This window comes from Pseudophryne corroboree, assembly GCF_028390025.1.
Source record: "Pseudophryne corroboree isolate aPseCor3 chromosome 3 unlocalized genomic scaffold, aPseCor3.hap2 SUPER_3_unloc_7, whole genome shotgun sequence".
NCBI lineage: Eukaryota > Metazoa > Chordata > Amphibia > Anura > Myobatrachidae > Pseudophryne > Pseudophryne corroboree.
Window position 1 is genome coordinate 1,308,482 of NW_026967563.1, and position 16,394 is coordinate 1,324,875.

General features: G+C 47.7%; 1 protein-coding gene across 1 annotated transcript in view; it reads right to left on the reverse strand.

Annotated features, from left to right (window-relative positions):
• Positions 1-16,394, reverse strand: part of LOC134984639 (uncharacterized) — a 452,661-nt gene that overhangs the window by 176,160 nt on the left and 260,107 nt on the right. Inside the window, exons 10-11 of the mRNA XM_063950183.1 lie at positions 5,275-5,372; positions 4,284-4,866 (exon numbers count right to left, since the gene is read on the reverse strand). Coding sequence (XP_063806253.1) covers positions 4,284-4,866; positions 5,275-5,372 — 681 coding nt within the window. The remainder of the gene's footprint in view (positions 1-4,283; positions 4,867-5,274; positions 5,373-16,394) is intronic.

Genomic DNA, 16,394 nt, shown 5'->3' on the forward strand with positions numbered 1-16,394 from the left:
GATGCTTTAGAAGCAATTGTACCCATATCAATTGCTGCTTCTTCCAAATATTGCGCAGCTTGTTTTATACGACCTAAAAGAGATTCCGCCTCCCCTGTGGAAGGGGAGAGGCCTTTTTCTAGTTTCTCCGCCCATTCTACCATCGCTCTCGTCATCCAGGCTGAAGCCATAGCTGGCCTTACTACAGCCCCCGAGAGAGAAAAAAATATTTTTCAATAAACCATCTATTCTTCTATCTGTAACATCAGACAGTGAAGTAGACGGCAATGGTAAAATAGATTTACGCACAAGTCGCACAACATGTGCATCTACTTTAGGAGGAACTTCTCTTGTTGAACAATCCGCAGCTGGAAAAGGATAACAAGAATCCCATTTTTTCGGAATCTTATATTTTTTACCAGGCGTATCCCAAGGTTATTCCATCATTTCCGTCAGATCTTCTGATACTGGAAATTCAGTCCTAACTGTCTTTGTTCATTTAAACACAGGTGCTTTAGATTTTGACACTGTCTTGGCTGATTCCTCCAAAGAGAGAATAGCCTTCATTGCATCAATAAGTTCAGCTATATCCTCTGAGCTAAAACCCTGCGACTGATCATCATATGGAGTATTAGAATACACTGTATCCTCATCTGTTGTATCATCTTGTGTAGTCTGCAACATGGATGTATCTACCCTGGTCCTAACAGCCTGGCTACTTGTAGAAGCTACTGGAACCAAACCATAAGGTGGGAGCTGCATGTATGGGTTAATAGTGTAACCTATTCCCTGGGGTGGAACTGCAGGAGTTAATCTGTACAATATTGCAGACAAGGTTTGCGCGAACATACTCCATGGTGGTTCTACTGGTTGTTGAACCAGAGTCTGCTTTTTACTTTGCCGATACGCATAACAGTTTGTACATAACCCATCATAAGTAATAAACTGTTCCATTCCATCTAAAATCCCCATTTTACAAGATAAACATGTTATGGATGTAGGAGTGCCTGATAAATTATCCTCGTCACTTTTGCCGCTCACAGACATAGTCAATTTTTCAGTGTTTACCAACTACACAATTTGTGACTGAGAAACACACACACACACACACACACACACACACACACACACACACACACACATATATATAGAAGTGAAATCAATCTGACCACAACCGTGCACCTGAATTGAGGTTCAGAATAAAACTGACAACATTTAAAAGTCAGCAATCATACTAGCAGTCAGTCACATGTTATATATTAAACATTGTCATATGAGAATATAATCAACCACAAACAATTACTTTACAAGTAGGAGTACAATTACTGTATTTATGTTTTAACAGCTATTATAACAAGTTTTTCAGACATTTTAGTAGAAAACAACAGTAGTGTACAGGCCTCATATGCAATATGTACCAAAATTAACAATTCATACTAACAAGTAGAAGGAACTTTAGTACTGTATAACCCTTACTCAGTAGAGTGGGATACAGGGAGACTCACCCCACTTCCATGATCGATCAATACGCTCGAAAGACGCTGAGTAGATTCAGATGCTACTAGTGTACACTACCGCTCCGGTAACTGATGAGAGACACAGACGCTCAATAACGGACACAGACGCTCAGTGAACGATAAGTGTATGCAGACGCTCCTGTCTGCGACCCGGTCTAGGCGGAAACTCTAGTGTACACAACCACAGCGGCCCAAGCTGCGACCGAGTACCCTCGTGGTAGCGTCTGAGAAGGAAGTGAGGCCATCAGTTCATGGGCGGGAGACGCACGGAAACTGGTCATGAACTGGGGGAGGGGCGACCAGGAGAGCGCCTGACTCCCCTTGTTGACATAAACTCTAGGGATCGCGGCCTCTACCTAGTCCTGGCGCCTATGGTCCCTAAAGCGTAGCGCTGTCGCACTTAAGAGTGGTGGCGCATCAGCTACTATTTGTAGTCTCCTCCAATACAGTGCGGCTGTGTCCGGAAATCCCTAGTCAAAGGAAACCGATGTACTTACCGTCCCCCCATGCTCCGGCCACAGCCTGGTAACATCTGCTGGACCTGATAGAACATCAGTCACAGACGCCCGCCGAGACAGCACTGTACCGCGAAGGTAAGCATTGTTGCGACCCGGTGGGGAGTTGTTGGAGCGACTCTTTCTAGTATGCGTTTAAGATGCTGTTAAGAAAGATCACTCAAAACAGACTATAAAAATAAAATAATAAAAGCTTAGGGCTGCCCTAACTGCAGCCCTGTGACCATGGTCCGGCTCCTGCCGCAACAAACAAAAAACTGATTTGACTGAGTCAGTGGGCGGGATTATATGCAAGAGCCCCGATGCATCCTGGGAGGCTGGAAAGCTTGTGACTGTTTGGTGCCATTTCCGCTGTCCCTCCGGCATATCCCAATGTTATCCTGTGGATAACCTGTGGAACCAGCCGGAGAAAAACTGATTTGCCTGAGCCAGGAGGCGGGGATATATGGACAGGCCCGTTGCATACTGGGAGGCTGAAAGCTTTGACCGTTTGTTGCAAATCCGCTGTCACGTCATCATATCCCAATGTTATCCTGTGGATAACCTGTGGATCCTGCCAGAGGAACATATATATCTATCTAAGAGGATAGAATTTGATCGGTGTTGTTACACTGTTTTGTTAGCAGGTTACTTGATACTTTTGTCCCCATTGGTTACTATAGGTCACGTGGACGAGGTTCTCTCCATGTCCCCGGACATAGCATGTGTCAGATGACGTCACTTTGATGTACTGGAGTGAGCGACGGATGGCGACATGGGCAGTTCCACCGGGTATATTAATGACACGGGACGTGCACATGCGTGTAGATGGTGACACTAAAACTACTGGATGATCATTGTAAATGTCTGAGGTATTGATACAATGCAAATTTGTTGAGACATTGTTTCTTTTTCAGATGGAACCATGGGTCGTGCACGTGATGCAACTGGCAAAAGGGAGCCATTGGTTTTGCCCGAGACCGGCTTTTGTTTGTTGGTGATCCCTTGTAGACAGTGAGTAGTATCCATCTACAGTGGAAGAAGCCTGGACACCAAGAATCTCAGAGGCAGAACAGTGGCGAAAGTAGATCATGACAAATCGGAACCACAGGCATTTAGGGCGCTTAGCAACCACCAATCATTCCAAACGCATCAGGAACTGCACCAACAGTACAATGCCGGACCCAGCCAAGCAGTCCCAGATCTGGTGAATTGGAGGGCCACGTGAGATGTGGTGGCACGTCAGACTGGCGCTCTGAAAATCTATCCAAGCCTTTTGGCCACTGTTCCGCCGCTGAGAGCAAACCTAAAGGTTAACACTAATGCGATAGCTGTTTTTATGGTAATTATTTTGAGCAATAGAGTAGGACCTGCAGTATAGTGGGGTTCCTTGACGGGGGCTGCAGGCTTAAATGCACTGAGCAATACATGAACTAAAACTCCACTGTTTATTATTGTTAGTTATTATAGTGAGTGCAGGACACATTTATGTATGTAGCAAGGCTACTGGGAGACCTTAGATTGAGCAATATTGGATCTGACCATTACATTCCCTAAAGTCATAACCTCAGAACTGCACAGAGCAGGAACTATTATTCACAAGTAATTAGGAATGTGTCCCTCATGAAAAAGTCCACAATTACCATCTGAAGGTTACACAATTATTTAAAATCTACACAATTGATATTTGCGGATAAAGCCTTTAACAGAAAACACCCCTGAAGAAGTCACTATTGACAAAATGCGTTGGTGTACGCAATTTGTATTTAGAGTGAATTGGCAGTGGATAAGAACAAGCCAGCCCATGCAAGGGTGACAACAAGTGCAAAACGCTTGTCTTATGATTATACAGATATGTACCTGTGATAAGCTTTTACTTTGTTTTACTTGAAGTTCTAGATTCAAATTTCATTTTATTTCTGAATCTTATACAAATTGTATTTGGTGACCTCAAGTCTACTGTATAGCAGGAAATATTTCATACCTGCATCATCTAACAAAATGCATATAAATTAGGCACTCCACAAAAAACAATACTAATTATATTATATACATACATATATACACATTTATATATAATCACTAATAATAAACTTATGCTTGTTACTTTTAATAACATTATAGTGTTGTGTGTAATAACTCTCTACATGTGATATTTGTCATGGATAGCCTTGTGTTAGAAACACCCAACTGAGAACAGGGCTGATGGCGGAGGAGGGTGTAGGATAAGAGATTGCTGTAGTGACTGAGCAAGGAGAATATGTGACTTCTGTATTAAGTGTTTATTACTCACCTGTGCTGATATCTGTAGGGATCTCCTCCTCCTTACACTGCTGATCACCCCTCACATACGTCTCTTCTTCTCCCTCTATATCTTCTGACTTCATATCAGTCACATACGTCTCTTCTTCTCCCTCTATATCTTCTGCCTTCATATCAGTCACATACGTCTCTTCTTCTCCCTCTGTATCTTCTACCTTTATATCAGTCACATACGTCTCTTCTTCTCCCTCTATATCTTCTGCCTTTATATCAGTCACATACGTCTCTTCTTCTCCCTCTATATCTTCTGCCTTTATATCAGTCACATACGTCTCTTCTTCTCCCTCTATATCTTCTGCCTTTATATCAGTCACATACGTCTCTTCTTCTCCCTCTATATCTTCTGCCTTTATATCAGTCACATACGTCTCTTCTTCTACCTCTGTATCTTCTGCCTTTATAGCAGTCACATACATCTCTTCTTCTCCCTCTATATCTTCTGCCTTTATATCAGTCACATACGTGTCTTCTTCTCCCTCTATATCTTCTGCCTTTATATCAGTCACATACGTCTCTTCTTCTCCCTCTGTATCTTCTGCCTTTATATCAGTCACATACACCTCTTCTTCTCCCTCTATATCTTCTGTCTTTATATCAGTCACATACGTCTCTTCTTCTCCCTCTGTATCTTCTGCCTTCATATCAGTCACATACGTCTCTTCTTCTCCCTCTATATTTTCTGCCTTTAAATCAGTCACATACGTCTCTTCTTCTCCCTCTATATCTTCTGTCTTTATATCAGTCACATACATCTCTTCTTCTCCCTCTACATCTTCTGTTTTAATATCAGACAGACGTTGTACCTTGAAAAAAAACAAGAAACACTATAATGACATTTGCATACAGTCAGATTAAACTGAGGTGAAACAGTATAATATCAGTGTATAAGACACACAGCTCCTCTACAGATCATATAGTGACAGTCACTTTGATATATTGGGGAGACCCTAAATCCCACCTACCTGATCCTCCTGTGGGATCCTGTGATTCTCCTCTGTACAATCCTGGGAATACAGAGGACGGGCACATCTGTCTGGGATATCTCTGTTACTGGGACCATCTGTAGGAGACACACAGTGACTGAGTACAGTGTATATTTGTGATTATCAGGTGATGTGTGTATATAGGGCCCCCATACCTGCTCTCCCCTGTACAATACATGACAGTCTCCTCTTACCCAGTGATGTGAGGGGCCGGTGATTCTCCATTATCACGTCCTTGTACAGACCCCTGTGTTCCTCTATATACTCCACCTCCTGCATGGAGACATAGACAGTGACATCCTGACACCTTATAGGAACCTGAACCCACAGTGATACATTCATCACCCAGACACATCCCCTGGTGTTACTGTATAATGCCCCATTCCCAGCAGTCACCTCTCCAGTCATCACCCAGACACATCCCCTGGTCTTACTGTATAATGTCCCATTCCCAGCAGTCACCACTCCAGTCATCATCCAGACACATCCCCTGGTGTTACTGTATAATGCCCCATTCCCAGCAGTCACCTCTCCGGTCATCACCCAGACACGTCCCTTGGTGTTACTGTAAAATGTCCCATCCCCAACAGTCAGCTCTCCAGTCATCACCCAGACACGTCACCTGGTGTTACTGTATAATTTCCCATTCCCAGCAGTTACCTCTCCAATCATCACCCAGACACGTCCCCTGGTGTTATTGTATAATGTCCCATTCCCAACAGTCAACTCTCCAGTCATCACCCAGACACGTCACCTGGTGTTACTGTATAATTTCCCATTCACAGCAGTCACCTCTCCAGTCATCACCCAGACACATACCGCGGTTTTACTGTATATTGTCCCATTCCCAGCAGTCACCTCTTCAGTCATCACTCGGACACGTCCCCTGGTGTTACCGTTTAATGCCCCATTCCCGGCAGTCACCTCTCCAGTCATCACCCAGACACATCCCCCGGTGTTACTGTATAATGCCCCATTCCCAGCAGTTACCTCTCCAGTCAGCAGCTGAATGATCTTGTTGGTGAGTTCCAGGATCTTCTTGATACTGTGTCTATCATCAGTGAGTGAGATGGAGGCACCGTAATGGGGCTCTGTGTCCTTTTCAGTCCTACTGACACACAGGGACGGCTGCTGGGTGTCTCACACTCACTGGATGTATTCCTTACTACTGTGTAATCCTGCGAAATGGGGGAGACATCAATATCACTGAAAATACTCCCAGATACCCTCACCTCCCCAGTCATGTCCCTGTACTATGACTATAGATATGTGATGTCACTGTGACACTCCCAGATCCCCTCACCTCCCCAGTTATGTCCCTGGACTATGACTATAGATATACGTGATGCCACTGTGACACACCCAGATCCCCTCACCTTCCCAGTCATGTCCCTATATTATTATTATTGATATAAGTGACGTCACAGTGACACTCCCAGGAGTGTGATATACATTTGCTTCATTCTGCTCCAATTATCATCTGTTACACATGCCATGGATATTTTGGTCTCTGCTTTAATATATCCTAGAATTTGAGCAATATTTTCAATCCCCACAACTACATATAATAAAATTAATAATAGTAATAATGGGATTTTAATTACCTACCGGTAAATCCTTTTCTCTTAGTCCGTAGAGGATGCTGGGGTCCACATTAGTACCATGGGGTATAGACGGGTCCCTTGGGAGCCATGGACACTTTAAGAGTTTATTGGTGTGGGCTGGCTCCTTCCTCTAGGCCCCTCCTACCAGACCCAGTCTAGAAACTGTGCCCGAGGAGACGGACATACTTTGAGAGAAGGAAATATATATAGTGGTGACAGTGGTGAGATTCACACCAGCTCACACATAACAGAAAAACCAAGCTAACCAGCTTAAAACAAGTCAGCAATGGCTGAACCAACAATACTGAACCAATACGAAGCACAGGATCCTCTACAGACTACGAGAAAAGGATTTACCGGTAGGTAATTAAAATCCTATTTTCTCTTACGTCCTAGAAAATGCTGGGGTCCACATTAGTACCATGGGGATGTACCAAAGCTCCCAGTACGGGAGGGAGAGGGCTGAGGTTCCTCCAGAACCGCTTGACCAAACTTTAGTTTCCCAGAGGCCAAATATTCGAAACTGTAGAACTTAGTAAACGTGTTCGAACCAGAACAAGTAGCTGCTCTGCAAAGTTGTTAAGCCGAGACACCCCGGGCAGCCGCCCAGGAAGAACCCACTTTACGAGTAGAGTGGGACTTAACAGATTTTGGACACTGTAAGCCTGCCATAGAATAAGCATACTGGATAGTAAACCTGATCCAGCGAGAAATCGTCTGCTCAGAAGCAGGACACTCAATCTTGTTGGGATCATACAGGACAAACAGAGCGTCCGACTTTCTGTGACGAGAAGTTCTCTTCACATAAATCTTCAAAGCCCTCACAACATCCAAGGATTTTGAAGTAATTGAGGAGTCAGTAGCCACTGGCACCACAATAGGTTGGTTGATATGAAAAGCAGACACAACCTTCGGCAGAAATTGCTGACGCATCCTGAGCTCAGCTCTATCTTCCTGAAAAATTAAGTAGGTGCTCTTGCAGGACAATGCCCCCAACACACGTCTAGCAGATGCCAATGCCAAAAGTGTGACTGCCTTCCAAGTGAGAAATTTGACTTCAACCTCCTGTAAAGGTTCGAACCAATCCGACTGGAGGAACTGCAACACCACATTAAGATCCCAAGGTGCCGTAGGAGGCACAAAGGGAGGCTGGATGAGCAGAACCCCTTTCAAGAAAGTCTGAACCTCAGGGAGGACAGCCAATTGTTTCTGGAAGAAAATGGACAAAGCCGAAATCTGGACTTTAATGTAGCCCAAACGCAGGCCCACATCCACACCTGCTTGCAGAAAGAGGAGAAAACGCCCTAGTTGAAACTCCACCGTAGGAAACTACTTGGATTCACACCAAGACATGTACTTTTTGCAAATTCGATGGTAATGTTTAGATGTTACTCTTTTCATAGCCTGTTTCAGGGTAGGAATAACCTTGTTCGGAATGCCCTTCCGAGCTAAGATCTGGCGTTCAATTTATATGCCGTCAAACGTAGCCATGGTAAGTCTTGATAAGCGAACCGCCCCTGTTGTAGAAGGTCCTCTCAAAGTGGAAGAGGCCTTGGATCTTCCAGCAGTAACTCCTGAAGATCCACGTACCAAGCCCTTCTTGGCCAGTCCAGAGCCAAGAGGATCGCCTGAACTCTTGTTCTTTTGATTAGTTTGAGAATCCTTTGGTTGAGTGGAAGTGGAGGGAACACATACACTGACTGGAACACCCACGGAGTTACTAGGGCGTCCACTGCCACTGCTTGTGGGTCTCTCGACCCGGAACAGTACCTACCAAGCTTCTTATTGAGGCGGGAGGCCATTTTGTCTATTTGAGGTATGCCTCAAAGACTTGTCACCTCTGCGAACACCTCTGGGTGGAGGCCCCACTCTCCTGGATGAAGATCGCTGACAGCGCCACTTCGTGCTTTTCCGCACAGAGGATGATTCTTGTTACCTCTGACATTGCAGCTCTGCTCTTCATTCCGCCTTGTTGGTTTATGTAGGCCACAGTCGTTACATTGTCCAACGGAACCTGAATGGCCTGATCTTTCAGAATATGTGCCGCTTGTAGAAGACCGTTGTACACAGCCCTTAGTTCCCGAATGTTTATTGGGAGGATGGATTCCGAACTTGACCACTTTCCTTGGAAGTTTTCCCCTTGGGTGACTGCTCACCCAACCTCTGAGACTTGCATCCGTGGTTAGGAGGATCCAATTCTGAATCCCGAACCTGCGGCCCTCTAGTAGGTGAGAGGTCTGCAGCCACCCTGGGCACAGTTCCTATAACTGAGGTCTGGAGGAGGGATATAGAGGGAGGAGCCAGTTCACGCCCCTTAAAAGTCTTAAAGTGCCCATGTCTCCTGCGGATCCCGTCTATACCCCATGGTTCTATGGTTCTTTGAATGTCCCCAGCATCCTCTACGGACTAAGAGAAAAGGATTTACCGGTAGGTATTAAAATCCTATTTTTTCCTTGAAACAGATTTCCCATTCAATGTCCCTCAATGCTTCCTTCATCATGTCAAAGTTGGCTTTGCTGAAGTTTAGAGTCCTAGTTGAGCCAGTACAGGACATGAGGTGGAACCGGATAACGACATTTGTTTGTAAAATGTTTGAATATCTACCAGCAGTATCGTACCCTTCGCCTGAGAAGCTAGTAATCCCGAAGAATCCGTGAGGCGGGAAAACTAGAAACTCTAGTCCACTCCCTTGGCAACCTAACTCATTCTAGCGGCCTAGGCATGATATCACCGGGATGTTTGAGTGAAACCATTTCCCCCACCTGCCTGATCCCCAGGCAGCGAGGTCCACCATCAAACCGAAGGCTTTGAGAAGGCAGAACCCGAATCTGTCCCTGGGAACCTGGCGGTGCAGGTTTTCTGGATTTTCCCCAATGTTCTCTAAAGGAAGTGGAGGAACCCTTGGATTTATGTGTAACCCTTGCGGTTCAAATGTGTTGCAGTGTATGCGGAGGATACAATATTCTGGTTAGTACTGAAGGAAGACATGTCGACTTACCCACAGTCGGCTGGGATAGTTAGTTATCCAGCACGTCCCCACCAGGGTCTCACCTGTGAAGGACAGACTCGCCATACCTTACTCTGTATCCGCAGTCCATTGGTGTCGTCACCGTCCCCTGCATGTCTAAGCCGCCAGGACAGAAGACCCTGCGTCATGCAGGCCAAACTCCATCACGGCCACCAGCCGAGAAGTCTGTAGAATCCTGTATGTGACATAGAAACAAGGAAATGTCACAGTCATACCTAGAACCTAAATCATCAAGTAAGGAGCCTGACCAAGTTACTGAGTTACACCTGTATGTACAGTGTTAGAGAGTAGTCTCAATCTGCGATCAGCCCAATCCCTTATGGAGGTTGTACCTTATGGATAGGTAACACAACCCTCTTTGACAATTTAGACACTCTTTAGGGATATGAAATATGGGTGTATTCAATTGGTGTCAAATCCTTCGTATTGTCGAAACCGGGGCTCTTTCGACGAAAAAACATTGTTAAATTGGATTCGACAATTCAACACGTTTTCGACAAAAAAACGTTGGATCCGTTTCGACATTTGACAATTCGACAGTCAAATTATTTTTAATAAGATTCCTCATCCCTAATAGCCTCAATCTTATGTTACACCCCTCATATGCATTATTTGGGCAAGGCTACGCTTTCTAGGGTACAGAGTTGGGGTGAGAGGCACAGCTGTGGCTCCTTCCCAGTATGGGATATATGTGTATAAAAATACGGTATAGTACACCTTGCTGAGGCCACCCCTGGGGGTTCTGCCCCAGAAGCCTGATCAGTACAGTTTTGAGGATAGTATAGACTCCCCGGTAGAAGATACACACTCTGCAGCACAAGACTCAGAGTCCCTAGATATGATTATGTGAGATATACATATTTACACACAGAGACAGGAAAATGTCAGACACAGTTTCCCCCAGAGTACCTTCAGAGAGTCACAGAGTATAAGGAGCAGCCACACAGCGCCCCTGTAGGCAGTTATTATGATAAAAGCCCGGCGCTGACTAACTAACCTTAATAGGGTACTCAGTACTATAATCACCCTCCCCCCCTTCCCTGTCTATAACACCCTGGTACCGCAGAGGTATGCTGGATTTATGTGGAGGGCAGCGTTCTGTTCCTATGATCTGCAGGGAGAAAATGGCGCTTGTGAGTGCTGGATCCACTATGAGGAGAAGCTCCGCCCCCTGTAATGGCGCGTCTTCCCGCACTTAGAAATTATACTGGTCTGAGATATTTCTGCAGCAAACAGTGGATTAGACCTTGAAAGTTATTTTGACCAGTGTAGGGTATTGCGCTGGCCCAGGACGCCCCTCACTGCGCCTAACACCGTGTGTCCGCTGAGCCTTCCGGAGAACAGCCTGTCAGAGCTGCGCTCCCACCCTTGTGCCGCCATTCTCGCGGCGACCCGTTTCCCGGGGCACCGGCGTTATAATCACCACTCTTCTTTCTTCTGGCTCTGTTAGGGGGTGGCGGCCGTGCTGCGGGAGTGAGCGGTCGCCTCGTGGGCTTGTGATCAGCACCCTCAGGAGCTCAGTGTCCTGTCAGCGGAGATAGAGAACCATTAACTTCTAGAGTTGGTTCCTACCCCCCCCCTAAGTCCCACGAAGCAGAGAGACTGTTACCAGCAGCCTGCCTGTACCTAACAAACTCTTAGAAAATACTAAAACTAGAAAAACTCCTAGGAGCTCCCCTAGCTGTGACCGGCTCCTCTGGGCACATTTTCTAAACTGAGTCTGGTAGGAGGGGCATAGAGGGAGGGGCCAGTACACACTATTAAACTCTTAAAGTGCCAGTGGCTCCCAAAGGACCCGTCTATACCCCATGGTACTAAATGGACCCCAGCATCCTCTAGGACGTAAGAGAAACATAATATAAATACCTGTTTCCACTACTGCTTGCCAGTGTACACAGGCGGCTATAGTGGGTCTGCCCCAGGAGGGTCCCATATGACACCCCTGCGTGTTTGCAGCACCATGAACCGGGAGACCCCCCTAGTGGGGCCGCGGTTTGTAATCACCACATTCGTCACATTCAGGCTACTATTAGGGGTGTGCGGCGATTGTGACCGCTAAGGCGCAGTGCCTCCTGTACAACAACCTCTCAGGACGGTGGTCCTGCAGCGGGGAAGCGGCTCTGACACCTCGCAAGGCCGGTGACCGCACCCGCCCCCCTCCTAACTCCCACGGTTCAGGTATACTGTTACCCATCTCTGGTATACAGTATACAGAAAATAACAAAGATTGAAAAGAAACTAAAGAATACTCTCTGGATCCCCAGAGTGGCATCCTCTCCTGAGGGCACATTTTCTACACTGCCTGTGGGAGGGGCATAGAGGGGAGGAGCCAGCGCACCCAGTGGAAGAAATTTAAAGTGCACTGGCTCCTTTGGATCCCATCTATACCCCATCGTACTAGATTACCCCAATATCCCTTATGGATGCTACAGAAACAATAATAATAGTACACCACAGGCTGCTCCCCCTGTATAATAATAATAACAGGACACCACAGGCTGCTCCCCCTGTATAATAATAATAATAATAATAACAGGAAACCACAAGCCGCTCCATCTGTATAATAACAACATGACACTACAGGCCGCTCCCCCTGTATAAATATAACAACAGGACACCACAGGATACTTGTCCTGTATAATAAAAATAATAATAATAATAATAATAATAATAATAATAATAATAACTGGACACCACAGGCTGCTCCTCCTGTAGAATAATAATAATTGGACACCACAAGTCGCTCCCCCTGTATAATAAAAATAACTGGATGCCACAGGCTGCTCCTCTTGTATAACAATAATAACAGGACACCACAGGCTGCTCCTCCTGTATAATAATAATAATAACAACAGGATGCCACAGGCTGCTCCTCCTGTATAATAATAACAGCACACCACAGGCTGATCACCCTGTATAATAATAATAATAACAGGACACCACAGGCTGCTCCCTCTGTATATTATGACAGCACAGGATGCTACCCCTGTATATTATGACAACACAGGCCGCTCCACCTGTATACTATGACAGCACAGGATGATACCCCTGTATATTATGACACCACAGGATGCTACAACTGTATATTATGACAACACAGGCCGCCCCACCTGTACACTATGACAGCACAAGATTCTACCCCTGTATATTATGACAAAACAGGCCGCTCCTCCTGTATACCATGACAGCACAGGATGCTACAACTGTATATTATGACAACACAGGCTGCTCCTCCTGTATACTATAATAGCACAGGATGCTACCCCTGTATTACGGTAACACCGGGGTCTGCACCACCTGTATTACAGTAACGACGGGGTCTGCGCCACCTGTATTACGGTAACAGCGGGGTCTACACCACATGTATTACAGTAACGGCGGGGTCTGCTCCCCCTGTATTACGGTAATGGCGGGGTCTGCGCCACCTGTATCATGGTAACGGCGGGGTCTGCTTCACCTGCATTACGGTATCGGCGGGGTCTGCGCCACCTGTATTACGGTAACGGTGGGGTCTGCACCACCTGCGTTACGGTCAGTGGCGTAACTAGAAATTTTTCTCCCCCAAGCCAAAAAATTCTTTGGCGCCCCCCCCCCCAACTCGCCGCATAATTGGGAGCAAGAAAGGGATAAATATGTGCGCGCCGAAGGCGTCCGCTGCAAAAAGGGGCGTGGTTTTGTTGGAATGGGCGTGGTTTCTCATAAAGGGGCGTGGTATTGCAGGAAAAGACTACCTTATACCCCAGTTTTGCATCCTGCATGCCCAGACATTAGCCACCACAGGAAAGAAAAATAATCCTGATTCATGCCCCTTACATTATTTGTCATTTTTCCTCATTATAGTAATGCCCAGTATACATTATGCCACATACTGCAATGGCCCTTAGACATTATTCCACACACAATAATGCACATGACACATTATGCCACACACCATAATGCCCCCGACACATTATGCCACACACCGTAATGCCTGTGACACATTATGCCACACACCGTAATGCCTGTGACACATTATGCCACACACCGTAATGCCCCCGACACATTATGACAGGAATCACAATGCCCGTTATACATTATGCTACACACTGCAATGCCCCTGATACATTATAGCACATACAATGCCTGTGACACATTATGACACACACCGCAATGACCTTGAGACATTATACCACAATGCCCGTGATATAGTATACCATACACCGTAATGCCTGTGACACATACCGCAATGCCCTGCCCGTTATACCCTATGCCACACACCGCAATGCCCGTTATGTATTATGCCACACTGCAATGACCCTGAGACATTATACCACATACCACAATGCCCGTGATATAGTATACCACACACCGTAATGCCTGACACATTATAACACACACCGCAATGTCCGTGATACATTATGCCACACACTGCAATGACCCTGAGACATTATACCACATATCACAATGCCCGTGATATAGTATACCATACACCGTAATGCCTGTGACACATTATGACACACACCGCAATGTCCGTGATACATTATGCCACACACCGTAATGCCCATTACACATTAAGTCCTACAGTAAGGCTTCTAATTACTTTTCAATTACCTTCTCGTTGTCAGGGGTTTCATGCTCGTTGCCAGGTGTTTCATGCACTGGGTGTCATGCTCGTTGTCAGGTGTTTCATGCACTGGGTGTCATGCTCGTTGCTAGGAGGTAGTCCTTGTTGCTAGGGCTGTGCTCCCAGTGCCACATATGTCCCCAGTGCCAGATATTCCCCCACGGTGCCAGGTACTCACATGCCCCCGGTGCCAAATATAGCCCCCCAGTGCCACATATGCCCCCAGTGCCAGATATTCCCCCCCAGTGCCACATATGCCCCCAGTGCCAGATATTCCACCCGTGCCAGATATGCCGCCAGTGCCATATATTCCCCCCCCAGTGCCAGATATTCCCCCAGTGCCAGATATTCCCCGTGCCAGATATCCCCCCCCAGTGCCATATATGCCCCAGTGCCAGACACCCCCCCCCAGTGCCAGATATCCCCCCCAGTGCCAGACATCCCCCCCCAGTGCCATATATGCCCCAGTGCCAGACATCCCCCCCCAGTGCCATATATGCCCCAGTGCCAGACATCCCCCCCCCAGTGCCAGATATCCCCCCCAGTGCCAGACATCCCCCCCCAGTGCCAGATATCCCCCCCCAGTGCCATATATGCCCCAGTGCCAGATATCCCCCCTAGTGCCAGACATCTCCCCCCCAGTGCCATATATGCCACAGTGCCAGACATCCCCCCCCAGTGCCAGATATCCCCCCCAGTGCCAGACATCCCCCCCCAGTGCCATATATGCCCCAGTGCCAGATATCCCCCCTAGTGCCAGACATCTCCCCCCCAGTGCCATATATGCCACAGTGCCAGACATCCCCCCCAGTGCCAGACATCCCCCCCAGTGCCAGATACCCCCCCCCAGTGCCATATATGCCCCAGTGCCAGATATCCCCCCTAGTGCCAGACATCTCTCCCCCAGTGCCATATATGCCCCAGTGCCAGACATCCCCCCCCAGTGCCAGATATCCCCCCCAGTGCCAGATATCCCCCCCCCCCCCAGTGCCATATATGCCCCAGTGCCAGATATCCCCCCTAGTGCCAGACATCTCCCCCCCAGTGCCATATATGCCACAGTGCCAGATATCCCCCCCCCCAGTGCCAGATATCCCCCACAGTGCCAGATATCCCCCCCCAGTGCCATATATGCCCCAGTGCCAGATATCCCCCCTAGTGCCAGACATCTCCCCCCCAGTGCCATATATGCCACAGTGCCAGACATCCCCCCCCCAGTGCCAGATATCCCCCCCAGTGCCAGACATCCCCCCCCCAGTGCCAGATATCCCCCCCCAGTGCAATATATGCCCCAGTGCCATATATGCCCCAGTGCCAGACATCCCCCCCCCCAGTGCCAGATATTCCCCCCAGTGCCGCCGCCGCTTTTTGGAGGGACACGGAGGGCACAGCTCGCCTCTCCTGTGTCCCTCCTGCTGCATCATCTCCGGCGGCCGCGGGTCTAATAGGGGGAAGTGCCGTCCGTGAGCCAATTAGAGCTCACGGACGGCACTTCCCCCTATTAGACCCGCGGCCGCCGGAGATGATGCAGGAGGGACACAGGGAGGCACACGCTGTGCCGTCCGTGTCCCTCCAACAAGCGGCGGCGGGAAGCAGAAAGCAGACTGACATGCGGGCGCTCGTCCGCATGTCAGTCTGCTGTAATCAGTGGCGCCCCCGCAGCCCCTCGCCCCCAAGCCACCGCGAGGACTGCGGGGGCAGTAGTTACGCCACTGGTTACGGTAACAGTGGGGTCTGCGTCACCTGTATTACGGTAACGGCGGGGTCTGCGCCACCTGTATTACGGTAACGGCGGGGTCTGCGCCACCTGTATTACGGTAACGGCGGGGTCTGCGCCACCTGTATTACGGTAACGGCGGGGTCT